The 27,306-nt window shown below is 36.4% G+C and overlaps 1 protein-coding gene across 3 annotated transcripts in view; it reads right to left on the bottom strand.

Annotated features, from left to right (window-relative positions):
* The window catches only part of SKAP1 (src kinase associated phosphoprotein 1), a 520,763-nt gene that overhangs the window by 64,076 nt on the left and 429,381 nt on the right, over positions 1-27,306 (bottom strand). For all 3 annotated transcript variants that reach the window (XM_070766916.1, XM_070766917.1, XM_070766918.1), the window contains 2 exons: positions 24,926-24,988; positions 19,715-19,824 (listed from right to left, as the gene is read on the bottom strand). In XM_070766916.1, the coding sequence (XP_070623017.1) occupies positions 19,715-19,824; positions 24,926-24,988 (173 nt within the window). The remainder of the gene's footprint in view (positions 1-19,714; positions 19,825-24,925; positions 24,989-27,306) is intronic.

Raw genomic sequence — 27,306 nt, forward strand, 5'->3', positions numbered from 1 at the left:
AGTAGTAGTAGTAGTAGTAGTAGTAGTAGTAGTAGTAAAGGCACAGTAGTATTTCCACATTAGCAGCTCCTAGCTCTATCTATATTAATCACTTGTGTTGTAGTCTTCAAACAGAATTGCAATTGTTGTTGTACCTCACTGAGATTGAAGATCTATAAGGGTTTTTTTTAATGCTTTCCACTGTATTTCACCCAGACTTCCATTTACCATTTCTTCCATCTCTAGATGGGACTACAAAAACTCCTATCTCCTCCTAAGGCTAGGGAAAAAAATCAGTTCATATTGTCATTGTTGGAACAGATGGGTGATTTGTGCAGCACAGACAGATATCCATATTTCTATATTCCTATAAGTCAATTTTCCAAACATGGCATTGCTTTAACCACTTTTTTCCTATTCACATAAAAAATTTAAAATTTGGCCCAAGTGGCTTTTTAAGTATGATTTTTACCATATTGAAATTTGAATTATTTCGGGATATGTAAACATTAATTACTACAGGGAAAACTAGAAAACTGAGCTGGGTACAGGCCTTCTGCGAAGAAACTGTAATACTGTAATGAAAAAATTGCAGCTTTCCCCCCTAAAGATAAATTTTCAAAATTATGCTGGAACTTTTAATTCAAACACAAATACTGATTTGTAGATATTCTTTATACACCATATAATGTATGTTGGCATTCAGTAGATCACTACTCATTATAATGTAGAAAATTAGTAATTTTCTAAAAAGGGTAGAAAACAGGGGCCAGGTTTATAAATGAAATTTGCATTAAGGTTCCACTTCTTTCCTGAAATAGTTGGGATCTTCTGCTGCCTAAAAAAAGGTGGTGAAAGCATATGAAAAGAGGAAAAATAAGAAAGCAACTGCATAATACTAATATTTTCTACATGTTACCTATCCCCTTAAATTAACAGATTTACACGGTCCTATCTATAGTAGATTTATTATACATCAACAGAAATTGAAACTGAAAAAATATTTCAACCCCATTAATTTCAAGATTTCTTTAAATATGACTATAGAGCTCTTTTCCCTTGATTGTGAAAAAGCACTGAAGAAAAACTTGCTCTACAATAATTTACAACAATTCAGTCTCTGATGCAGTGGTAGCATGCATAAAATGCATGCATTTCATAGCTGTTATGCATTTCTATTACAATATATACACATGTTTATGAGATAGTTAAGAAGAATAACTCTAGCAGTACTAACTAGCAATACTTTACAATTTGTCATATAATGACAAAAATAGGGATGAAAAAGGAAGAGAAAGTAGCAAAAGAGAAAGAAATAGCAGAAGGTATTGTCATATAAGGTAATATCATGGGACCAAAAGTTAGGCATGCTTAAATTATTTATGAGCTATATACATGTAAGAACAAATTTAATGGGAAATATTGTTCAGTTCCTGTTTAAGAACAAATACTTATGTACTATATAGGAAACGTGTTTCGCTGGCTGGGGAATTCTGGGAATTGAAGTCCAAATATCTTCAAGTGGCCAAGGTTGGGAAACACTGCTCTAGCCTATTGTTTCATTTTTTATTAAAGACCTGCTGGGGTGGGTAAATTCAGAAGAATGTATTTATTTATTTATTCATTCATTCATTCATTCATTCATTCATTCATTCATTCATTCAATTTTTATGCCGCCCTTCTCCTTAGACTCAGGGCGGCTTACAGCATGTTAGCAATGGCACTTTTTTTAACAGAGCCAGCCTATTGTCCCCACAATCCGGGTCCTCATTTTACCCACCTCGGAAGGATGGAACTTACTTTTCAATCATAGCTCTACACGCCAATACTTCTGAGATGACAGCAATGGTAACAGTTGAATATTAGGCTTCTGAAGCGCTTTTCTAAAAAAATGTGAATTTTTAATACTCCTTTCTTGTCCTCCAATAGTTTTATATCTAAGACAAGCTGGGGCTATGATGCTAGAAATGGCCAAAATGTATGATACTATATATTTTATTTTAATCTCATCTCAGTTAGAATAAAAATTCTAACAGAAAGAACTGATAACTTGCATCACTATCCAGAAATGTTCTAAGCAGCCTATTTTTCTTTGACTTTTAGCTTTAAAAAGAGTCTTATCAAAATCCAGATGTTCATAATTTCAAAGACTTTGATCCTTGTGGCCTAGACATGCAGGATACTCCCATTGTAGTTTTTCCCCAACAGCCCACACGTCAAATAATGACTACAGAGTCAATAACATTCTCATGGGTAGCTCACTAACCATGGAAGTGAGCCATCTGACTTTTTTTTGATCTCACATGTTTATGCATAGTAATCTATCATCTGGAAATATCCTCACGTTTTCCTTCCCTTACATTCAGTCATATGTCAACATTACCCAAGACAATAGACATTCTCATCACATTTCCCAGGATTCTGTAAGTCAAATGAAAGAGGAAAAAATAGGAGTACTCCTCAATTCCTTGCTGCTTTTCCCTTCTGAAAATCTCGATGATTCAGTTGCACAAGGAAGAACTCAAGGACAATTTGAGGAGTGGCAAACGAAAGAGAGCAAAGAAAAAAACCAAAACCAACCTTTTGGGGGGATCTTTTTTTTGACAGCAGTAGTTAAAATGTTTATTTTTTTGGTATGAGCTCAGCTGCATCTTCAAAACTGTCATTTCATTTAAAAAATCGACAGCACAAGCTATAATTTGGAGATAGCAATAGCAGGATATATCTAGATTTGTTATGCTAACTTAATTAAATACTGCATTATGGCTTGTGACAACTTCATTGCTAAAGCACAAATGAATGTGGAATTAAAGTGTTAGTTAGGCTTTCAGTACCATAATATTTGGGGATCTTTTTTGTTTTGTCTCTTCATATATTCTTTTTCCTTTTTTATTCCTCGCCCTCCATCTTTCAGTTTAACAATGAAAAAAGCCATAAAATCAAGATGTTTGTTCATTTATAGATGGAGTAGGCAAGGAAAAAAGAAAAAGGAGAAGAAAGGAAGAAAAGAAAAAGATACAATATAATCATAATCATACAAGTCTACCACAAACTCTCTTCTGCGGATTCTCTGATAGCAGGAAGAATTCCTTTGATGGGAAAATGTTTGAATATTAATTGTGTTTGTGACTCTTATCTTTCAGACCCGGCTCCTTGTAAATGATAGTTCTCACGGCTGTGGGATTTAGCTTCCTTTGTGTAGCATTTAATAGCCAGCTTTTAATTTTTTTTCAACTGTTGATTCGTTACCACTTTGACACAATAGCAGCTCCTGAAAGTTCATACAAATTTTATTCTTGATTATAGCAAATGAAGCGAAAGCAGTTTCTCCAGTATCAGCTGCCCCTTCTATTCTCCCTCCACCCACCCCCACCTTTGACTACACCAGTAAACTTGAAAAGAGTTATGGGGCTAAGGCAAACTTATTTTATTCCCAGAAATGTAACCCCCGATCCCATCAATCTATTTGCTTCTCTGCTAATGAAAAGCCAAGGCCGCGTGTGACATTTCGTGGCACCAACCACTTTAAATGTTACTGACATCAATCGGGTTTTTAAATGTTACTTGCCTCTCATACGGATCAGGAAATGGTTTTATAATTATCTCCTGCTCTCTGAACGCACTGAGATATTTTCACGTTGTTCTTTTAAGAATTTCTTGATCACAGCCAAATTAAATAACAATATGTATTTATATTCTGAAGCTCTAAGAGATTGATTGATGGATTAAATAAATAAATAAATAAATTTACAAAAAAGCAAGTTAGGCATAGGCAGCTCTGGTGTAAAAAAAAGATTCTAAAAGATGGTTTTAAAATCTATTTGCACAATTGTAATTAGATTATAACTGCAGTACATGTTTCTGTAAAATAAATATCAGAAGAAATTATCAAGCAAACATGAGATTTTTCTGGCTAAAGATTGGGCAGAAACAGTGATGTACATGTTTCTGAACTAGTAGGTTAAACAAAAACATTTATTTCTACTGGTATCTTTCGAAGAAATAATCAGTATGACAAATTATTTGTATTTCTATTGCCAATTTAGAATATAGTCCTCTTTGCTCCTCATAACCAACTTAGAAAGATTAGTAAAGTATATAGAACTAAATCTTTGTCTAATAAAAGCCAAGTTGGTGCTAGCCAAGAGCTTATTAAAAACCTGCTTTTGGAAAATGGAAGGAATGTCACATTTAAAGACACACATTTCCTTGATAATATATTCAAATGGAAATGCATTGAAACCACTACATACACTAGCATAACTAATAAATTTGCAATATTTCAGCTGCAACAGCCTACAATGATTCGTTTTAAAGATTTATGTGATAAAAAATTACTCAGAGATGAATGGAGTTTATTCTGTGCCAGATTGGGAGGTATAAGGAATTAAACTACTGTCTTTAGCAGTGCATTTATTATTACCTCTGACAAAGAATAAAGACTTTTACAGGGGCCATGATAAATTTCTGCATAAAACAAACCGGGAGTGGAATTGCATACATGCAACTACATATATATTATATCTAAATATTGCATTAACACAAGACGATTGTGCATGGTTTTGCATTTGAGATACAAAACTAAAGATTACCTTCCACAATGAAAAAGAAAATTTAGTAATGAACTGACTAAAAGATATAAGGCACTATTATATTCTAGAAGAGAGCTTTAAATGAAAGATTGTGTCTAGAAATAGCAAGCAATCGTTACAATATCTGGATATTAAGTTGTTTGCGTGTTATTAGAAAAGGATAACAGAGTAGACACAATTTGGCATCATTTTAGCCACCTGAAATCAATTATAAATTACAGTTCCATCTTCTCTGGAGACAGGAGGAAAACTTCAGAGAGAGTCAATAATTTTCTGGATTCTCGTATTCTATTCCAACTCAAAGTAGATGGGGTTTAGGAAGTGAAAAAAAGTACAAACCACTTCTTAAACACATATCTTACTCATTAGGAGGCAGAGATTTCCTCAATATGTCAGATCTATAAATATAAATAAATCTATTAATCTGTTACTTCACTGGCTCACGATAGGGCCATCCCTGACTTAGAGTTCATATTTGAAGACCATAGATGGGAGATTAGTTTTAACAGGCTTTAAGCCCTCTGTCAAAGCCAAATAATAAAGGATGGATTTTCCCTGAGACTTCCTGTGCTTCTTATTAGTTAAATGGCTACTACAATACAAATTAGAGATTATAAAAGTAGGTTGTAATAGTTTCTCTACATTAATTAATATACAATGTCATTTGCATGTGCGTTGTATAGCTTTGTTGCTTATTATTTGGATGCCATTGAAATGTACAGTATATCCAAGGAATCTGAAAGTATAGGTTTCGATATCAGTATGAAAGAGGCAGAAGCGATGTGAGTCTTTGAAAAGGAATATTCTGAAGATTATTTCATTTTTTTTTAACTGCATGACATACGGTAGTTATAATCAGGAAAAGCATGGATAAAAAGATGGATTCCCCAATTTTTCTTTCAATGCTTTTCCTTTCATGTTAAATGGAGGGGAGGGAAGGACCAGGGCTACATTTGTAAAAGGCTGTTTCTTCTGGATCAGTTAACATGTATGGAGTAAACAACATTCTTAAATACAGTGGGATAATCTGATAATTTTGGAGACAAGAATAATAAGGAGAATGCTTATATTTTTTAGAGGAATAGTCAACTTTTTGTTCATGGCATAAAACAAAACTGAAATTAAAGAGAAAGAAGAGGATTTCAGTGTTACAGAGAGATACTAATTTTAGAACACCATACCCATAAGACATCAATGCGTTATTACTGGAGTGGGATTACATTATTTCATCTTTGCCCAACCTGGCACTACATAATCTTTATGCCCTTATAGTAAACTATGTGTAGAAAATTACATGGGAGAAATGAATCCGTCTGGGGGGTTTATTTCTGGATGGTTGGTTCTTGTCTGAGGGTGAAGATGAAGGGGGCTGTGATAAGGGAAACTCTCTGAGGGGGGGGACCTGGGTGGGGAAATAGCCTTAAGCCTGAATTTGACCGGTGTATGACCGTTGCCTCCTAGCTGACCTCAGAATCTATTCCCAAGCATTTCTGATTCTATAGTCTCCTATCCCCATGGGGGTTATTAATGAAAAAAAAACAACAACCCACAACCCAACATCCTAGCCATTTTTTCATTGCAATACAGCTTATTAAGAACGACATGATGGGGGTATAGATAGAAGGAAGAGGAAATATATGTGCGTTTTTAAAGCCACTTGCCAAAATGGTCTTAGCTGAAATGAAGCTTCACAGTACCATCTGATCGTAGCCTTTCCCCCTTTTTCTCTTTACATCTGACTCCTCACATTCCCACCAAAAGACCACTAGATGTCACCCGCCTCCTCCTTTCACTTCAGGATCTATGGAAATAGGATTGTACTTTAAAGCAACAGTTCAGAATTAATAACATTGGAATGTTTTGTTTGTCTTATCACTTCCAAGAGAGAAATAGAGATAGATAGATAGATAGATAGATAGATAGATAGATAGATAGATAGATAGATGATTTAAATAATTATTCAAATATAAATATCTTCTATTTTGATTTTTGGAGTGGGGGAAAAAGGATGCTGTATGACTGCAGAGCAGAGCCATTCTCTGAATTCCTTAAACTGGTGCCCCCTAGTGTTGAATTACAGTTCCCCGCGTCCCCAGCCAGCATGTTTGTTACTAGAGATGATAGGAATGGTCTTGAGTATCATCATTAGATTTTATTTATTGTTTTCTTTTAAAATGTTAGATATATCAGATTCACCATTTTGCCATGGAAAATTGGCTTAAAATACAAACACCGGGTTTCTTGAGTTTCTACATTCTTAATTTTTGATGGCTGGATGAGGATTTTAGAAAACAAGAGTGATCTAGAACAGTGTTTCCCAACCTTGGCAACTTGAATGCTGGCTGGGGAATTCTGGGAGTTGAAGTCCAGATATCTTCAAGTTGCCAAGGTTGGGAAACACTGATCTAGAATGACAATCAGGAACCTTCCAATATATGATATCCAGAATCATACAATGGGAAAAGTGATTAAAGCTAAACCATCTGCTTGCCACAAAACATAATGACCCATTTATCAGTCTCTGGCCATACTAAAGATTGCTTAACAAAATTCAGCCTGCTACTTCTCAGAATTCTAGTGGAATAAAATAATCTCCTTTGACACACTAAATAGCTCTCCAGAGCAACACATTCTAGACCAGAGGTGTCAAACTCACAACATCATGGTGGCATCATGTGACGTATCAGGACTTCCTCCCCCACCCCTTGTTAAATTGGGCAGGGCTGGGGTCAGTACGTGACACATCCAGCCTGCGGCCGGTTCTTGACCATTCAAGTATGCCATGCAACATTTTACAAAGATATTCAAAATACACCTTTCACAAGCCATCCTGATTTATGAAGAACATCTTCTTCACTAAAAGGTTTCCAGCCATCCCATTCTGAAAATGTACAAAACATATGATTGAAAATAAGTATGCCTATGTTACACCAACACTCCGCAGTCTGCATTGGTTGCCGATCAGTTTCCAGTCACAATTCAAAGTGTTGGTAATGACCTATAAAGCCCTTCAAGGCATCAGACCGCACGAATCCCAGCGACCAGTTAGGTCCCACAGAGTTGGCCTTCTCCGGGTCCCGTCAACTAAACAATGTCATTTGGCGGGACCCAGGGGAAGAGCCTTCTCTGTGGCAGCCCTGACCCTCTGCAACCAACTCCCCCTGGAGATCAGAATTGCCCCCACCCTCCTCACCTTTCGTAAGCTTCTTAAAACCCACCTCTGTCATCAGGCATGGGGGAATTGAGATATTCCCTTCCCCCTAGGCCTATACAATTTATGCATGGTATGTTTGTGTGTATGTTCATTTTTTTAAATAAGGGTCTTTTAATTATTTTAAATATTAGATTTATTGTTTCATTATTGTTGTAGCCGCCCGAGTTTATGGAGAGGGGCAGAATACAAATCAAATCAATCAATCAATCAATCAATCAATCAATCAATTAATAAATGATATCAAGCAAAAAAGTACAACTAAGTATTAGCATAGAATTGCAACCACTCCTGGCACTCAGATTCATTTAACTGCATACTTTAGGATACATAATTAAAAAGAAAACATACTTAGAAATATATTCATGATGGATCCCATCTACCATTGATAGCATCCCAACTAGTGACAAAGACTGTTTTCTAAAGTCATCCACTTACTGTAAAATAATGGTAATGAAGATGAACTTACATTATCTCAATGATGGCTATAAGAACTGGGCAATTATAAGAGAATATTATTCTCCCATAATTGCTTTGCTCTGATTTTGATTATTTTTTAAAATGTCCCCAGGAAGTTATAATACTTACCTAAATTCAAATAATCTTGAAAATCTAAACAAAGTATGATTTAGTATCTGGATGGGAGACCATCAGGAAATACCAGAGCTGTGAGCTAAACTGGGAAGGGTGTCTGGGAGGTAAGGGGTGGCAAACAGAAGAAACCAATAGTAACAAAATGCTGCCAAGAAAACTACAGGGATCTATTTGTAATTCCCAGGATTTGAGCTCTCAAGTCTTTACAAATCTGAGGACTTGGCTGATATCAATTGTGTGTGATATTAATAAATTCCTTATACAAAGGTACTCTGGATACCTGTAGGGAAATCATTGCTTGCCTAATTCATGAGCCTCATCACTCTGTGCCAGTAATACTCTGGTTCCTTTCTAGTTCATAATCCTTGTAATAGATCCAGACATTGATATTTGAACGAATGATTTGCAAAGTGTTATTGAACTCACTGAAAGATATAGAAATAAACACTTATAGCAATGTATCAAACTGTGGTTCTGTTGTAAAAGTACCTGGTGGAATGCAGAGCAAATCATAGTTGTACTAAGCTACTCTTAATGCAACGCAGTTGCAAGCAGTGTAAGGATAAAATGAAAGAGATGGTTCTTTAAATCAGGGACATCTGGTAACACTAGGGCCAAACCAAGCCCAGCTGCCAACACGGGCAGGCTTTGCTACAAGACCCCAGTGTCATTTAAAAGCACCTGAGAATGCAAGCTGACTCAGGTTGTTGAGCATAACCACTGACTGTTCTTTTAATGGTGCTAGTGTTAATGGAGCTCCAGAACAGCATTATCAATGGCACAAGAGATATGCTGATGGCTTAACACCTCCAGCTTAGCTGTGCTCAGTGAAATTGTCCAGGTTTTAATGCCGGAACCTCAGCAATAAAAAGGAATGAATAACATTATTTAAAGGGGGAAATACCAAACCAAAACTGAAGCACATGTTATTGTCAAACATTTGCCAGGCATGCCTTTCCTGAAACAAGCAATATAAGCAAACAAGCAATTCTGAGATCTTAAGGACCAGATTAGGCAAAAATGTAAGGAGTTCCTTATCAAGGTTGGGATTTACAAGGGATACCTTCAGTAATTATATACCTATTTGGAAATGTTGAACGAAAGACAGTTTTGCCGTAAGACTAAACTGAAGCAAAATCCATTTTAAGTCATAAACCTGCCTGAAATGCTACTGATTGGGAATCTTAAAAAACAAAAATCTACTCTAAACCCAAAGCATAGGATTCTATGCTTCTATGCTTTGCTCCTTCCTGTCCATGTAATTCAACTTTTAAATTGTTCAGTGACTAACATGTAGTTTTCTGCTGATTTCTGAACGATACTTTAATGATATTCCACTGGTGATGTCATGATGGTGTCACTGATTTAGTTTGGTTCGTGGATGCCACCATCTTTTTTTGAGGGGGGAGGGGTTCCCTGAATTTTTCACTTGTTTGGAAGTTTTTTTCCTCTGCTACTGCTTGAAAAAGACCCTCCTGCCTACCCCAAGATTTATACTTACCTTTATTCCTTCGTCAAAAGCACAGCTGATCCGCTCCTCAGCTGTGTTTTGGGCTGATTATAGCTACTGGGCATACGTAGAAGCAGAATTGTATGAAGGGTCGCGCAAGTGCGTGTTTGCGGACCATGTGTGCATGCACAAAATGTCACGATGAGAACCAGTGGAGAAGGTAAGTTGAACCCACCCCTGTACCCTACTGTACAAGGAATGATACTTTTCTAGTGATCTTCAGTTATTTTTTTCTCAAGTTATTTGAGGTCTCTGATAAATAGTATCTAAGAGTTTGTGTGACTATAACCCCAGAGATCTAATAGGGATAAAGTTTAATGATAGAATATACATTTAAAGTATAATTGACGTACTTTTCTCTTCTCATCATGTTAATCACAAGAAAAGTTGAAAATGTATGAGAAGAAAAGAGGGTTTCACTTAGAATAATTTAAAGGGAAAGCTATTTCACCAGATTTGTTGCAGAAAATGTTTGGGCAATTTGGCAAAAGAAATGAGTTTAATGGTTGCCAATAGTTTTGATACTTTTAAACAGGGAATAAAAGTAGGAAAGACGAAGTCAATATGATTGAAGGATCTGTAGGACAATTGGTTGGAGATCGAAAATAAATTACTAATATAGTGGACGTTTGGGGATGTGAGACCGAAACAATTCCTCAAAAAACATGGAGAAGATATAAAGCAAAAGCTTGTTAAGTCTGTCTAATTTCCTGGGTTGGAAAGAAAATGACATTGTGATGGAGACTGATAAAGTATATATGATTAATAAATATTTTGCAAAATTAAGAAATGTTTTGTGCAAATCACACAGAAACTTGTGCAGTTTGTTAGGAAAAGTAATAGATATCAAAGTGTACAGCAGCATTTTAATGCTAGATTGATGATCGATAAAGTGATTGTTCTTAAGTAAATTCCAACTACAATAGAGTGTTTTTTCTGATAAACTTAAACAGAAAATATCATATGGAGGACAAAGGGTGATTTTTCCTTTTAAACTGAACTCTATGCAGAAAACAAGAGATATTTTTGGGAAATTTAAAGAATTGGAGGAAATACAATGGAAGTGACAATGACAGATGCAACTAAACAAATGTTACAACAAAACACTGAATAAGATTCCACATTGGGCACAATAGGAATTAGCTTTTTAAAGTGTTGCCTAATTAGGGATAATAGCCTAATGTAGAATACAAATGCAGCAAATGCTTCTAAAAGTGAAAAAAAAATCATTATTTGAAAAAGTTAAAACAATATATGATTTATTTACAAAAACATATAGTAGGAAAAAAAAGATATAAAATATTTGAATCACAAAAATCTGGCTGAAGAATTTCTTTCAACGGGGATGAAACAGATGGAGTTACTTGTATATAACTCCTCATCTATATCCAAAACTCATGGCAGATACATTGGAGTGGACATTAATCTATAGAGGATTAAGACTGATATTAGGTATTTATGTACACAATCAAGATTAAGTAATATTTTATAAAGAACATGGACAAATTATTGGATTCTCAGCATGAAAATTGGTGTTTCCTGGGAGACTGCAATGAGATTGCTTCTCTACAAAAAGAATAGAATTTTTGAGAATTTGTTTTTAAATATACAAAGTACATTGTGAGAAAAAATTTAAAATATACAAAGTAAATTACCATTTTTTAAATTTAATGAAATTTGTAATTTGTTATGTATGAAAATATAAAAATTGTGGTTTTTATGAAAGACATATATCTTTTTCAAGAATAGATATGATTTGGATATAGATGTTAGCTATTAAAAACGTAGATATTACCAAATGGAATTTTGGATCACAATGTAGCGATATTAACTTTCAAAAGATATAATGGCTCTTTTAGGTGGAGACTGAATATGAAGCTTTAAAAAATATATAAAGTAAAATAAAAACTCATAACAATCAGAAAAATATCAAAACCCTGGCAACTACATTCTAATTTTGTATTTTTTGTATTAGTAATGCAAAATTAAAATCATCATTATAAGAAGGTAGACTGTTTATATTACATTAACATGGACAAATGACATCCCAGTACAGGTGGAAAAAGTCAATATATTTCAAGATTTGAATACTTACATTATTTTTTATTTAAATATTTATTTTACAAAACAAGTAATAATGTATTATTGTTTTATTATTCCCGTTTTTTTTTTGCCAAATATAACTTTTATATCTTATACCTTGATTTGTCTTTAAAAACTCCACTATTTAGTGGAAATGCAAAAATTAAGGATCAGAGGACTTGAGAAATATTTTTCCCTATCTCTCCTCAAATATTCAATATTGGATTGGATTCAGATTTAGTTAGAATGGATCCTAGCTCACTTATTGGCTATATTTTTTTATTCTTAAAAATGGCTACATTTGGACTAATCTCCTTTTTAGGTACAGATGCATAATATTTAAAAGGATTTTGGTATGATGTTCATACCAATTCTTATGCCAATGATTCACCTACCAATTCTTATGTAACATCATGTTCAGTTAACTGAATTGCAGGATAAGGTTATGATGTTGACTGAACTGCACATTATATGCAGGGAACAAAAATGCAGAGACCCTTTTCAATCTGAAAACCGGCATCAATTGTAGAGAAACTGACCAAGGTGAGGGGAAATTAGAATTATACCCCTTCCCAGCAGGATTATATTTGTGTTTAAAAAAGACTATTAAAATATTTGCTGCACATTTTTATTCAGTTTTCACTCATTTGGAGCCGTTCAGGTACTTCGAGTATATACAATTTCTAGGACACTTAAAATAAAAATTCCACATATTTAGAGACACCAGGTTGGGAAAGGCTGATATTGTGTATAATGGTTACCATAAAGACTCCCTTGTCAAATTAGCCATTTGGTGGCTAAGCAAGAATCATTGATGTGAAAAACAACTCACGTTATTGGGGAAACATCACATTAGTGTAAGCACACAAAAGTAGAATTTGAATCTTCATATCTCTACCTTGTTTATTGAATTTAGTATTGTGGAATGCAATGTAAAATACTATTTCAAATTTCAACAGTAGAACAGATTATTATTATTATTATTATTATTATTATTATTATTATTATTATTATTATTATTATTATTTTATCGGGTTTACCTTAATGCTGAAAAGAGAGAATCTACCTTCCATAAAATCTAAAGTTATAATAAACACACAAGGTTAATTTAGTCAGCCGCCCCCCTTGCCCCGTATCATAATTGAACAAGTCTTTCCTATTTGCTGTTGAATCATAGCCAACTAAGCCCGCCCCCTTCTTTCCCATCCCAAAATCACATCTCCCCACGGCTGATGCATGAAATGTCAGACAGGACCTTAGCAGCAGACACATACATTCCAAATAACACCAGATGGATTTTTATATTAGCTACTATTTCATGTTCAAGGCACAGCAACCGTAGTGCGTGTTTTTTTTTTAAGAAAGAAAAGAAAAAGGAAGCCTCTGCTGCCACACTTACTTCGGCAAGATTAATTTTGCAAAATTAATTGGGACAAGATTGAGAAGGAAATTAAAATGCAGCTGAGTGAACAGGCTTTTCAAATACCTTTTTCTCCTCTTCTCCCAACCCACTTGCTTGCCACCCTCAGCTTCTTCAATAATCATAGGTAAGCACCATTGTCTCATGAAATCATTTTTTGAAAGGAAAACACTCGGGAGCACTCGGTTATTCCCAGGAAGATGGTGGTAGAGCTCCATTCAGAGAAATTAAAACCGGGTCATATTCTTGGGTGCTAAGAAAAAAAAGGCAGGAAGACAACCTGAAGATCTGCAGTATCTACTTCTCGGCCTTGGTTAGTTTAAAACGAGTGAACCTCAACTCCCATAAACTTCACAGTCAGTTGGTTAAAGTCCACCTCTTAAAGTTATCAAGGTTGAGAAACATTTATCTACATGATAAAAATGTCTTCCTCGGAGCCTTATATAAACCAGAAGAGCCCTTCACTCCTCCACTCGAAACAGAATATCCTACGAAAATAGACTAACAATCCTGGGCCTAGAAAGCCTAGAACTACGGTGCCTAAAACACGATTTGAGTATTATCCACAAGATCACATGCTGCAACATCCTACCGGTCAATGACTACTTCAGCTTCAACCGCAACAACACAAGAGCACGCAACAGATTCAAACTTAATACGAACCGCTCCAAACTTGACTGTAAAAAATATGAATTCAACAATCGAGTTATCGAAGCGTGGAACTCATTGCAGGACTCAATTGTGTCAACCCCTAACCCCCAACATTTCTCCCTTAGACTCTCCACGATTGACCTCTCCAGGTTCCTAAGAGGCCAGTAAGGGGCGTACATAAGTGCACTGGTGTGCCTTCCGTCCCCTGTCCAATTGTCTTTCCTTTCTCTCACTTATCACATATATTTTCTTTCTTTCATATATCCTCTCCTCTAAGTTCACTTTACCCTTATATATATTACTACATGTCTATTTTTCTTCCTATGTATTTGTGTATTGGACAAATGAATAAATAAATAAATAAATAAAATAAAAAGTTAATATTACAATTATGGAAGGGTTTAACAATGCATTTTGTGATGGCATATTCTTGAAAGTACATTTTGAATATAAGATGGATTATTTAAAAAAAAATTCAATATTTGAAAAGGTTCATGCCCTGGAATTGTTTCTAAAATATTTCCAATAAGGAATTTTAAAAAAATATTTCCAATAAGTAGGAATAAAAAGAATAAAAAGCGTTCATATAGATATTAATGAATTTAAGATGACCTTGTTCCTCACAAAGGATTAGGGAGAAAGAATTCTGTTCCCTGTTATAAGAAATTTAAAATTTACATCATTTAAAATTTAAACGATCCTCCTATTTCAAAATTGAGTAACTTTGGGAAGCTATCTTTCTTGATTTTTTAAAAAAAGTGTTTCCAAAGAATATATATATTTGCTGCAAGAAAAAAAAGATCACAAGTCACTGACAACTGTGGCTTCTGGGCAAAATTCCATATCTGCATTTGAACAACTTCCTATAGAGTACTATAGATAAATTTTGATTTATGTGATGTGTTGATTTTTGTTGTACGTATGAGGTGGTATCTACTGTAAAATTTCATCAAAATGAGTTTTTCATTAAAATTAAATTAATGTCTTCTGGACAACCTGACTGCAATGTAAAGAGAAAGTATGTGAAGAATAAAGAAGTACAACCATACTCTTGCATTTTTAACTTCTGATACCACTGTCCTAGCACTCAAAATGGTGGGTATCCTTATTCACTGTAACTTGGTTATTGGTCTTTCAAGGGATCCTCCAGGATTAAGAAAGTTTATAGAGAAATGTCCTATGACCAAAATTTTGCAGCTAAATGGGGGAAGGGGGGGGGAAAACAAATCTCAGTTTTTTATTTCTTTATTTTTATTTTATAACTAACTGTTATGAAATATATTTCATACACTACATAGTACAAGGAAGAGATGGAGCTGGAAAGGGGGGGGGGGAGTGTCTTTGCCCAAACGGAGCTGGGAGATAGAAAAAGTCTCTTTCCCCAAACAGAGCTGGGGGGGGGGGAAGCCTTTTTACCTAAATGGAACTAGGAGAGGAATCTCCAGAAATGTGGAGAAAGTGAAGAGAACGCATGAACTTGCTTGACCCGAAAATCAGCTGGCCAGCGAGAGGCACGTGCACATGCACAGTGGAGCTGAGTTGGTCAATGGCTTGTGTCCTTCAGAGGTGGCTCTTTTGCTACTTGTAGCATGTGTGCCATAGGTTTGCCATCAGGACCTAGACTCTAGTAGTAGCATGTTTGTATCTTCATTGATCTTCAAGATCAATCCTAAACCATTAGAACCAAAAAGATTTAAGTCTGGAGTTTACTCCTCCTAAGAACAGAAGTAAGTCTTGTGTAGACTCAGTTCTGAAGTTCCTACTCGTTTTCTTTGATTGCTCTATTATGAGTAATACATGGGCAGTCAGTTTTTTGTCATCTGATATCCAGCTTCGTGGAGCTAGATCCTTACTTAGGGCACATTCTTTATTTGAATATCTTGATAAAGAAAGTACTTCATATTCCCATCAATTCTTCATACGCTATTTCTGCAGTTTCTTGCTCCTATCTCACACCGGACCAAGTATGTGATTCTTGAGTATTAAAACACATGCTCACCCTGTTATGGAGACAAACTATTGCCAGGCATATTTAAATGAAACGAAAAAAGGATTTCCAGGAGCAACTTTCTAAATGAGAGAGAGAGAGAGAATTGGGTGTAGAAAGGAGAACAGAAAGACATGGGTGTTTTTATTACATAGAACTATATTTTTAATATATTCTATTTCAGCAATGGCGAACTTATGGCACGGGTTCCACAGGTGGCACACGGAACCATATCTGCTGGCACATGAGCCATTGCCCTAGCTCAGCTCCAACATGCCTGTGTCTACCAGCCAGCCGATATCTGGCTCACACAGAGGCTCTGGGAGGGCATTTTTGGCTTCCAGAGAGCCTCTGGGGGATGGGGAGGGTGTTTTTACCCTTCCCCGGATCCATGGAAGCCATTGGAGCCTGGGGAGGACAAAACACGAGCTTACTGGGCTCATCAGAAGTTGGGAAACAGGCCATTTCCAGCCTCCAGAGGGCCTCTGGGGGCAGAGGAAGCTGTTTTCATGCTCCCCAGGCATTGAATTATGGATGTGGGCACTCACACATGCGTGATAGCGCGCACTTATGCTCTTTTGGCACCCAAGGGAAAGTAGGTTCGCCATCACTGTTCTAGTTTCAAAAAATTTCCATAATGCTTACTGAGAAGTCCACAGCAAGACTCATGCGTATTGTAGATATTACTCATTTTTATATATTTTATAGCACTCTTATTGGAGAAAACCACTAGCTAAAGTCAAATAAGGTAGGATCCTAGAATATAGTTTTCCTTTGTGACATCCTTCTTACATTGGCGGACCTAGCCATTGATGAATATATTCCTCCACAAACTATGCGTGTTATCTTTCATATCTGCCTTTCCTCAACATCCTAAATACATCAATATTTATTTAAATATTTTAATAGTAAAACCAGTTTTTCTTTTTCTCCAGCCACACTAAACTCTTTCATTTTGCAACTACACACCTTCCCCTCCACTGGAATCCACATCTGTTTAGAGCTTAAAATGGTAACTGCACAGTATTGTTTATGCAGCAAGTTTATTAGCAAAGCTAATAAATTAGAAGATTGTCATGGGCAGCTGATGCAATATTTGTGCCATCCAAAAATTATTGGAATTATCTCAGGAACTTTAAAATTAAATTGCATCACAGTTTGACTGCCTGTTCAGAGCAGCTGAAATCACAACCTGCTCTCATATAAGTTTGGATATGTCCCTTGTTTATCTTTTCTTTTTGCTGTTGGGGGTTTTGGCACAAAGCTATAGGATAAAACTGCTGTAGTTTCTGGGAGATTCCAGGCCTCCATGCCCCTGGGAGAAGATCTTAGTGACCAGGGCTGAGTTCTACTTACCTTCCCCACCGGTTCACATTGTGATGGATGTGCATGCGTCCTTTTCCAGAAAATAATTTTAAAAAATAGTTCTGCAGATACGCAGAAGCAAAAATTAGTTTCTGCACATGCACCAAACAAGATCAAACATGGTGGCATCCATGGATCGGCACCAACAGAACCGGCTCTGTAACATCACCACAAGTTTACTAACAGTTCTGAAGAACCGTTAGAACCAGTAGAAATCCACCCAATTATTTGACACACAGTAATATATGACTTTAGAGAAGTTGAAATGTAACTGGAAGATAGAGGATCTAGATACTTTCTTCTGCCATGATCAGATCTTTTCAAATTATAGATGAAGCTCCCTTGAAATTCTGCAAAATCCATTAGGGGACACCATTTTCAGTGGTTCCAGTCCCGCCTTACCAGTTGGTCTAATTGGTGGTGCTGGGATTATAGTAACTTTTTATTTATTTATTTATTTGTTTACTTACTTACTTACTTACTTACTTACTTACTTACTTATTTATTAGATTTGTATGCCGCCCCTCTCCGTAAACCCGGGGCGGCTCACAGCAGCAATAGAACAATTCATAACAAATCTAATAATTTAAAAACATTTTAAAAACCCCATTATTAATCGGACATACATACAAACATACCATACATAAATTGTATATGCCTGGGGGAGGTATCTCAATTCCCCCATGCCTGGTGGCAAAGGTGGGTTTTAAGGAGTTTACGGAAGGCAATGAGGGTGGGGGCAGTTCTAATCTCCGGGGGGGAGCTGCTTCCAGAGAGTCGGGGCCGCCACCAAGAAGGCTCTTCCCCTGGGACCCGCCAAACGACATTGTTTAGTCAACGGGACCCGGAGAAGGCCAACTCTGTGGGACCTAATTGGTCGCTGGGATTCGTGCGGCAGAAGGCGGTCCTGGAGATATTCTTGTCCAATGCCATGAAGGGCTTTATAGGTCATAACCAACACTTTGAATAGTGACCGGAAATTGATCGGCAATTTATATTTTGTAAGATCTATTGTGGCGTTCTCCAGAGTTTGATAGTCTTGTCTGTATTTAATCATGCACCATTGGAAGAAATGTTTTGTTGATTCAGGGTGAAAGGTCATTAGTATGCTGACAATCCCAGTTATATATTGCTAGATTAGGGTGAAGATGCTGTGGAAGTCATGCATTGGTAACTGGAGAAGGTCAGGATATTATTGGGACAAAACAAGACAACCACAACTAAATTGAAATTAATCTACTTGGTGCTAATAAACATGAAAGCATTTTTTTTAGAATTGTCCCAGTAATTACTCTTGATGTGGAACTGTTCCCAGCTAAGGAGTAGGTATATGATCTGCGAATCCTTCAGCTGAATTAGCAGGTGGAAATTGTGGTGGTGATGAGGAGGGGGTTTGCCCAGCTCTAGCAGCTGCATCATTAAAACCCCTACTTTAATCAAGATGACTCATGCCCTGATTATCACAGTCAGAGACTATAATGTAGTCTATATGAGACTGCATTTAGAGATGGTTCCAAATGTGGTGGCAAGACTCCTGAAGGGACAAATGAATTAATGTAGAATTCAATGTATTCGGTGTAATTAGTGTATTCCCTGAAATGGCTCCTGATTGGCTTTCAAGCTTAATTCAAAGCACTTATCATCTTTTTTTTAGGATCTTGATAGTACTGCTTCATATTACATCATGCATACCTGAGCAGTATAAACAGCTAGAGAGTGTATGTTGACAGCCTCTCACTCTGTGATGGCTGAGAGAAATGGATCTCCTCAAAGGCCTTCTCAATGGTAGAGAGCTGGGGTGGCGCAGCAGGTAGAGTGCTGTACTGCAGGCCACTGAAGCTGACTGTAGATATGAAGGTCAGCGGTTCAAACCTCATCACCGGCTCAAGGTTGACTCAGCCTTCTGTCCTTCCGAGGTGGGTAAAATGAGGACCCGGATTGTGGGGGCAATATGCTGGCTCTGTTAAAAAGTGCTATTGCTAACATGTTGTAAGCCGCCCTGAGTCTAAGGAGAAGGGTGGCATAAAAATTGAATGAATGAATGAATAAATGAATAAATAAATACATAAATAAATAAACTTTAACTCTTTGGATCTGAAAGTGAGAATGGACCCCATCTCTGCTAGTATTTAGAAAGGCAATTAAAATTAGATGTTCTAGCAGGTATTCAGTTTCTAGTTTGTCCAGGTGTATTTTTAATAGCTATTGTTTTGGACATTATGTTGTGATTTTAACTATGTATAGTGATTGTGTTATTCACCTTTTAGGTGATTTCAACAACTTATAAAAAAAGACAAATAAATACATAAATAATGGCACTTACCTTGCTAATAATGTATATCAAATCTCCCCTTTGAAAGGAAAGTTCATCTGGGTGACCCCCTCTGCAGTTCCACAGACCTTGGTAATAATTTTCATAACGCCTTGTGACTCCTACAAGTGAAATTTCATTGCAAACGTTTTCAAACAGTTTCTGAATTTCATTCAAAGGATTGACAGAAATACAGAATTAGAGTTTAAATCATTTTGTTTAAAAAGTGTACAGCCACACCCATACCCACATTTAGTCCTCATTTAGTGATTGCCTCATACGATAACTATGATGAAAAAATAACCTTACTAATCCTCCATTTATGATCTCTGCAAATCTGTAGAGCAAAGGAAATTGTTTTGCCTAATGGCCAATTCTAATTATGGTCACCAAATGAGGACTACCTGTACTGAAAACCAAGTAAAGGTGCAATATTACTTGACCTACTACTAACAATTTATTTCTTTATTTTTATTTTATTTATTTTTTTCCACTACACAATACAGAATAGGCATGAAGTATTACATATAAAGAAAAGATATGAGAATAGAGAAGATATATGAAAGGGAGGAAAGATATATGATATATGGGATAAGGGGAGACAAATTGGACAGGGGACGAAAGGCACACTGGTGCATTGTTGGATTTTGGTTTCTAGATGATTATGCAACACAAATTTAAATATTACTACTAACAATTAAGGCAGACATTGTTGGATTTTGGTTTCTAGATGACTATTCAACACAAAATTAAACATGCAGCCTGAATAAGTCAATAGCATATCTCCAAAATGAGTTTTCTGCTATTCTATGCATACATTTGCCACAATTGCTAAATTGTTCAAGATATTTTGAAACTCCATTCTGAAGGTTCATTCTTAATTGAGTCATTCCCAAGTATAATATTCTCATGCTGATCATTGCCAATATAGTTATGAATAAAAAAACACAGAGGGCATTAATTTTATCTTTATATAAATTGAGATGAATGATTTAGAATGGTCGGGAGCATATATTGTGGCATAGAGTTGTGTATATACCAGTTCCTAATTCAGGCATCTTATACACAGTTATCAGAATGTCTGAGAGGAATAAGAAAAACAAAATGATTATAATAATTTACTTATATAGTGTCCCTACCTTCACTTACTGTGATTTATGAGTATATAGTAAAAACAATAAAAGCATATTAGAAACCATTATAGTCATTTTTAAAGCAATGTTAGGAAGAAGGAAAAAACTAATCCAACACTGTAGTGTTTATTTTAAGACAAAACAATGTTTTATAGAATATTGGAACGACCAGTTCTTCCTTTCCCTTGTTCCCATCTGGATTTGTCTTCCGTGTTTCTTTGTTTTATACCTTATATTGTTAATATATATAAAAAATGTTTTTAGCAAATTTTGAACTATCCAGAGTTGCCAGGATTCAGGTGGCATATATATTTGACATATTACGGTCCATCACAAAGTCAGTGGAATGGCTTGCCTTTAGAAATTGTAGATGCTCCATCACTGGAGATTTGTTTTGTTTTTTTTAAAGATTGAACAGCCAGGAAACTCAAAGCAGCTCCACCTAAGTGTTCCCCCCCCCCCTGAACTGGCTATGTAGATTCTGGCAGAGAAAAATTCAGGCGGTTTGGTGGAGAAGAGGGCCTGAGGGCAGAGAGCAGGTGGACAGGGATGATCCAGGAAACAGGAGATTTAAAAAAAAAAAAAAAAAAAGATTGAACAGCCATTTGTCCAGAAAGTGTTGTGGTTAGCTCTGGCCCTGCTCCTGCCCCAAGGACTGTGGATGTGGGGGAGACATCCACATGCTGCAGGCCTGTTTTGCCCCCGGTGGAATCTGCTGATGAAGGCTCCCCTGACCAAGAAGACATGAGTGACAGGGAGGAGGAGAGTGTGGCAGACAGCTCAGAAGGAGACCAATTATCTAGCTCCTCCTTGGATTCAGAACAAGAGTTAATGATACAGCCATGCATGCGGAGAGCGATGCATAGGCAGCAACAACTGAGAGATTATTATCAAAGAAAATGAGGTTACCTGTGGTTGGGTGGGGCTGTGGTAATTAGTGAGGATGCTATAAAAAATAGCCTGTGGGTTTGGCCATTGTGGAGGATTATCTGATCATTGTGTTTCGTGACTGCTTTACTGACTTTAACCTTTTGTGTGCTGATTTTCCCCCCGCTGTGAAACTCAACCAGAGCAAAGTGTGTGTCACTTTGTGAAAGAAGAAGGACTGTGAATTGCCTCACAGCTGCAAGATAAGTATCACAGAACTGATAAGGGACTTGTACAAATTACCAGTTTGTTTGGAGACAGTGCTCTTTGCTATACCAAAAGAGGGCTTAGGTTAAGTGATTTTTCATTATAAAGAACATTGTTTTGAATTTTCAAACGTGTGTGTGTCTGAAATTTGTACCCGTGAATTTTTGGGAGGAGTGTACCAGAGAGCCCGACAGAACAGAAAGGTATAGGACAATGATGGTGAACCTCGGGTGCTGAAAGAGTGTGCTAACATGCTATTGCGCACATGCGAGTGCCCACACTCATAATTCAATGCCCGTGGAGGGTGAAAACAGCTTCCCTTGCCCCCAGAGGCCCTCTGGAGCCAGAAACAGCTGGTTCCCAAATTCTGATGGCCCCAGTAGGCTTGTGTTTCACCCTCCCTCGCTCCAAAGGCTTCGCTGGAGACGGGGGAGGATAAAAACACCTTCCCCATCCTCCCGGAGGCTCTTTGAAAGCCAAAAACACCCTCCCAAAGCCTCTATGTGAGCCAAAATTCAGCTGGCTGGCACACAAATGCATGTTGGAGCTGAGTTAAGGCTACAGCTCATGTGCTAGCAGATATGGCTCCATGTGCCACCTGTGGCACCCTTGCCAGAGATTCGCCATCGCTGGTATAGGATCTCCTGCTTGAGCAGGAGGTTGGACTAGAAGACCTCTGAGGTTCCTTCCTACCAGAGTACCTCCGGAACTGCCTGCTACCGCACAAATCCCAGCGACCGATAAGGTCCCACAGAGTTGGCCTTCTCCGGGTCCCGTCGACTAAATAATGTCGTTTGGCGGGCCCCAGGGAAGAGCCTTCTCTGTGGCGGCCCCGGCCCTCTGGAATCAACTCCCTCCAGAGATTAGAACAGCCCCCACCCTCCTTGTCTCTCGCAAATTACTCAAGACCCACCTGTATCGCCAGGCATGGGGGAACTGAGACACCTTCCCCAGGCTTTTATATTTTATGTTTGGTATGTATGTGTTGTATGGTTTTAATTGTTGGGGTTTTATATATCTTTTCTTTTAATATTATATTTGTTTACTGTTATATTGTTTTTATTGTTGTTGTGAGCCGCCCCAAGTCTTCGGAGAGGGGGCGGCATACAAATCTAATAAATTGAATTGAATTGAATTCCTTCCAATTTTATTATTCTGTTAACCACAATTTGTCATAGGAAGATGTTTCCCGAACTATGAGCAAATAGCACCCAGAACTGCAGGAAACTCAAAGCAGCTCCACCTAAGTGTTTTTTTCCTGAACTGGCTATGTAGATTCTGGCAGAGAAAAAAATCAGGTGGTCTGGTGGGGAAGAGGGCCTGAGGGCAGAGAGCAGGTGGACAGGGATGGTCCAGGAAACAGGCTTTCCGCTTTCATCCTAAAGTCTCAAGGAAAAAGCCCGGGAAGGAAGGTTCCCTCCCTGTGCACTCTGGAAGGACAAGCTTCCCTTTGAAGATGTCTAGAAGCAGTAATCAAAGAGGTCAAATTCCCAGTAAACAGACCTTCACTGCTCTCCCTTCCTTTTGGCATGCAATTATCCTTTCTCTAATTTCTGGTTTTTCCAGTGGGTTTCTGTCTACGCTCTGGTCTCTCACTTTATTTCATGACCTCTTTCTTGTTCGCTTTCCTAATTCCATGGCAGTTCTTTTGCGGCTTGAGTTTTATGTTGACTCCTGGTAGCTTCATGGATAGATCTACATTATATAATTATGTTGGTAACATTATAGAAATGTTTTTCCATTGTCTTCTTCCAGGATTTTTACAACTTCCCAGCCTATAGCTAACCTATGTAACCTATATTGCTGAAGTTTCCTGGTGGTTTAGAATAGAATAGAATAGAATTTGTGTGATTGGACACACAAGGAATTTGTCTTGGTGCATATGCTCTCAACGTACATAAAATAAAATATACATTTGTCAAGAATCATGTGGTACAACACTTAATGATTGTCATAGGGGGGTCAAATAAGCAATGAAGAAGCAATATTAATAAAAATCTTAGGATATAAGCAACAACTTACAGTCATACAATCAACATGGGAAGAAATGGGTGATAGGAATGATGAGAAAAACTAGTAGAATAGAAGTGCAGATTTAGTAGAAAGTCTGACAGTGTTGAGGGAATTATTTGTTTAGCAGAGTGATGGCGTTTGGAAAAAAACTGTTCATGTGTCTAGCTGTCTTGGTGTGCAGTGCTCTGTAGCGACGTTTTGAGGGTAGGAGTTGAAACAATTTGTGTCCAGGATGTGAGGGGTCAGTAAATATTTTCCCTGCCCTCTTTTTGACTCGTGCAGTATACAGGTCCTCAATGGAAGGCAGGTTGGCAGCAATTGTTTTTTCTGCAGTTCTGATTCTCTTCCAAATATTACCTGTTATGGCTGTCCAGGGCTTTTGATTCAAATATTTTGGAGAGCACTAGAGTATCAATGTAAAACATTTTTTTTTGAAATTCCTTAAAATCTTTGAATTCAAAGGATTGCATAGGGCCACTAATGTGTGTTAGTTGATAAAATTTCATAGACAGAGAAGCAATAACGCATTTTGCTTTGCATAGAATATGTGAGAAATAAATAATGACTCATACAGTAATGCATTATATTGTTTTAAAAATCTTCCAGAAAGAGACACTCCTATGTTTTATTATTTATCAGAGTTTACTTTATTGGATTCTAAAAGATGACTGTAATAAGGCTTAGATTTAGACGCACCTAACATCTATCAATACCGAATATGATTCATGGTTGAAACATGTATTGACACTAGCACCAATAAGATCAATTGATTGTGCACTTTATAATTCAATAGAAATACCGTTTAAAAATTCTTGGCTGACAGACTTCGTACACATATTTTAGCAGTAATCCCACGATAAAACCGGGCAACCAGTTACTTTGGGGGGAAGTGACACTGTATGGCACTTATTTATATATAAAGGATATAGTGTGTAGAACGTACCTTTATTTTTAATGTTTCCAGCGTTTTCCCTGTCATCCTGAGCAAACATGTCGAAGTCCTCATCTAAAAAAATAAGTGACACGAATATAAAATATCTACTGGCAGACATGTCTTCGGAGTCTTCGGAGAGGAGCGGCATACAAATCTAATAAATAATAATAATAATAATGTGGTGTTGCAAAACTTCCCATCGTTTACATTGCAGAAAAGGTATACATTTTTTCTCCCACTTATAATCCATGTAGATTAACTGTCAGGATGGCAGTTAATAACCCCACCCCCAAAAGAAGAAAAAATTTGTGAGAGTCCTGCCCTGGTTTTTATTTTATTTTATTTTATTTTATTTTATTTTATTTTATTTTATTTTATTTTATTTTATTTTATTTTATTTTATTTTATTTTATTTTATTTTATTTTATTTTATTTTATTTTATTTTATTTTATTTTATTTTATTTTATTTTATTTTATTTTATTTTATTTTATTTTATTTTATTTTATTTTATTTTATTTTATTTTATTTTATTTTATTTTATTTTATTTTATTTTATTTTATTTTATTTTATTTTATTTTATTTTATTTTATTTTATTTTATTTTATTTTATTTTATTTTATTTTATTTTATTTTATTTTATTTTATTTTATTTTATTTTATTTTATTTTATTTTATTTTATTTTATTTTATTATTTTATTTATTGGATTTGTATGCCGCCCCTCTCCGTAGACTCGGGGTGGGTAACAACAATGATAAAAACAACATGTAACAATCCAATCCAATACTAAAATAACTAAAAAAAACCTTATTATAAAAACCAAACATACATACAGACATACCATGCGTAAATTGTAAAGGCCTAGGGGGAAAGAATATCTCAGTTCCCCCATGCCTGACGGCAGAGGTGGGTTTTAAGAAGTTTACGAAAGGCGAGGAGGGTGGGGGCAATTCTAATCTCTGGGGGGAAATGATAGAAATGAAATTTTCCTGTGGCAAAAGAAGCTTTTCTATTTCTAGGGGCCATTTGTGACTTTTGTTCACTGCAAAACAAAAGCAATAAGGTGACATAGACTGATTGGAAGCCACTTTAGTAAATGAAGGGAATTGCTGGCCAATATAAAATAAACCTCAGCAGCTAAAAGGTGGGGATGCCCATGAGTCAGTTTGAAGTGTGGCTGTGAGGATCTGCCTAAAATGCCATAAAACAATACTTAAAATATCTACTTGTAATAACAAATTAAGATATAAAATTCAAATAGCTATAATGCTTTCTAAAAGCATGTAAAACTTTCTATTATTTTGCTTTCCCAGCAGCACACAAATATTGGTCAGATTGAAGAGTTCAGTCTACTTCCCACAAAATAGTTTTGCATGATATGATTTATTTTTATTGCTTTTGAAAGAAAGATGATTGTAAATATTTTACTAAGTACTTGTTGCCACCATAACCTTCCATTCCTCTATACCAGTGATGGTGAACCCTTTTCTTGCTCGGGTGACAAAAGTGTGCATGCCCACACTCATAATTCAATGTCCCCCCATGGAGGTTGGAAATGGCCGATTTCCCGACTTCCGCTAGGCCCAGTAGGCCTGGTTTTTTGCTCTCCACAGACTCCAGAGGCTTCCCTGGAGTCTGCGTATGGTGAAAATGTCCTCCCCCATGCCCCTGGAAGCTCTCTGGAGGCTAAAAATACCCTCCCAGAGCTTCCATGTGAGCCAAAAATCAGCTGGCCAGCGCATACCTGTGCACTGGAGCTGAGCTAAGGCAATAGCTTGTGTGCTGGCAGATATGATTCTCTGTGTTATCTGAGGCACACATGCCATAGGTTCGCCATCACGGCTCTATATTATAGGATTTGATAAATTAAAATAAAGAAAGGTGATTATAAAAAGGACATGAGAACAAAAGATCAAATCTCAGTCACAGCACAGAACTAATAACTAACAAGATCCATGATATCCTCCTTCTCAAACCTTTTTGTCTTTTTAAAAACTTTCTTGGTGCTATTGTTTATGTAGTCTACATAATGAATCTTATTGTATTCTTCCTGGTTTTAAAACAGTTTTGCTTAATCTGATGTATTCAAATGTTTTGACCAGCAACGCCCAAATATCCAAACAGTTCAAGTTGGAAAAGCTGTTTTAAAATATTGCAAAATGCTCATATGGAATCACTCCAAAGGAGTGCATTTTATACATTTTATGTAGATGGCAACAATATATCAGTACATAAACTGATATTAGTTTAGAATAAACAAGCAGCTGTGTATTTGTGTGAAATATAATTACACACAAAAATATTAGTTGCATTTTCATATTTTACTGATTTCAGGAATCTTGCAATCTTTCTAATGACCCTAAAATTAGAATGAGACATATAGTACTG

Source organism: Erythrolamprus reginae, chromosome Z (genome assembly GCF_031021105.1).
Source record: "Erythrolamprus reginae isolate rEryReg1 chromosome Z, rEryReg1.hap1, whole genome shotgun sequence".
Classification (NCBI taxonomy): domain Eukaryota; kingdom Metazoa; phylum Chordata; class Lepidosauria; order Squamata; family Dipsadidae; genus Erythrolamprus; species Erythrolamprus reginae.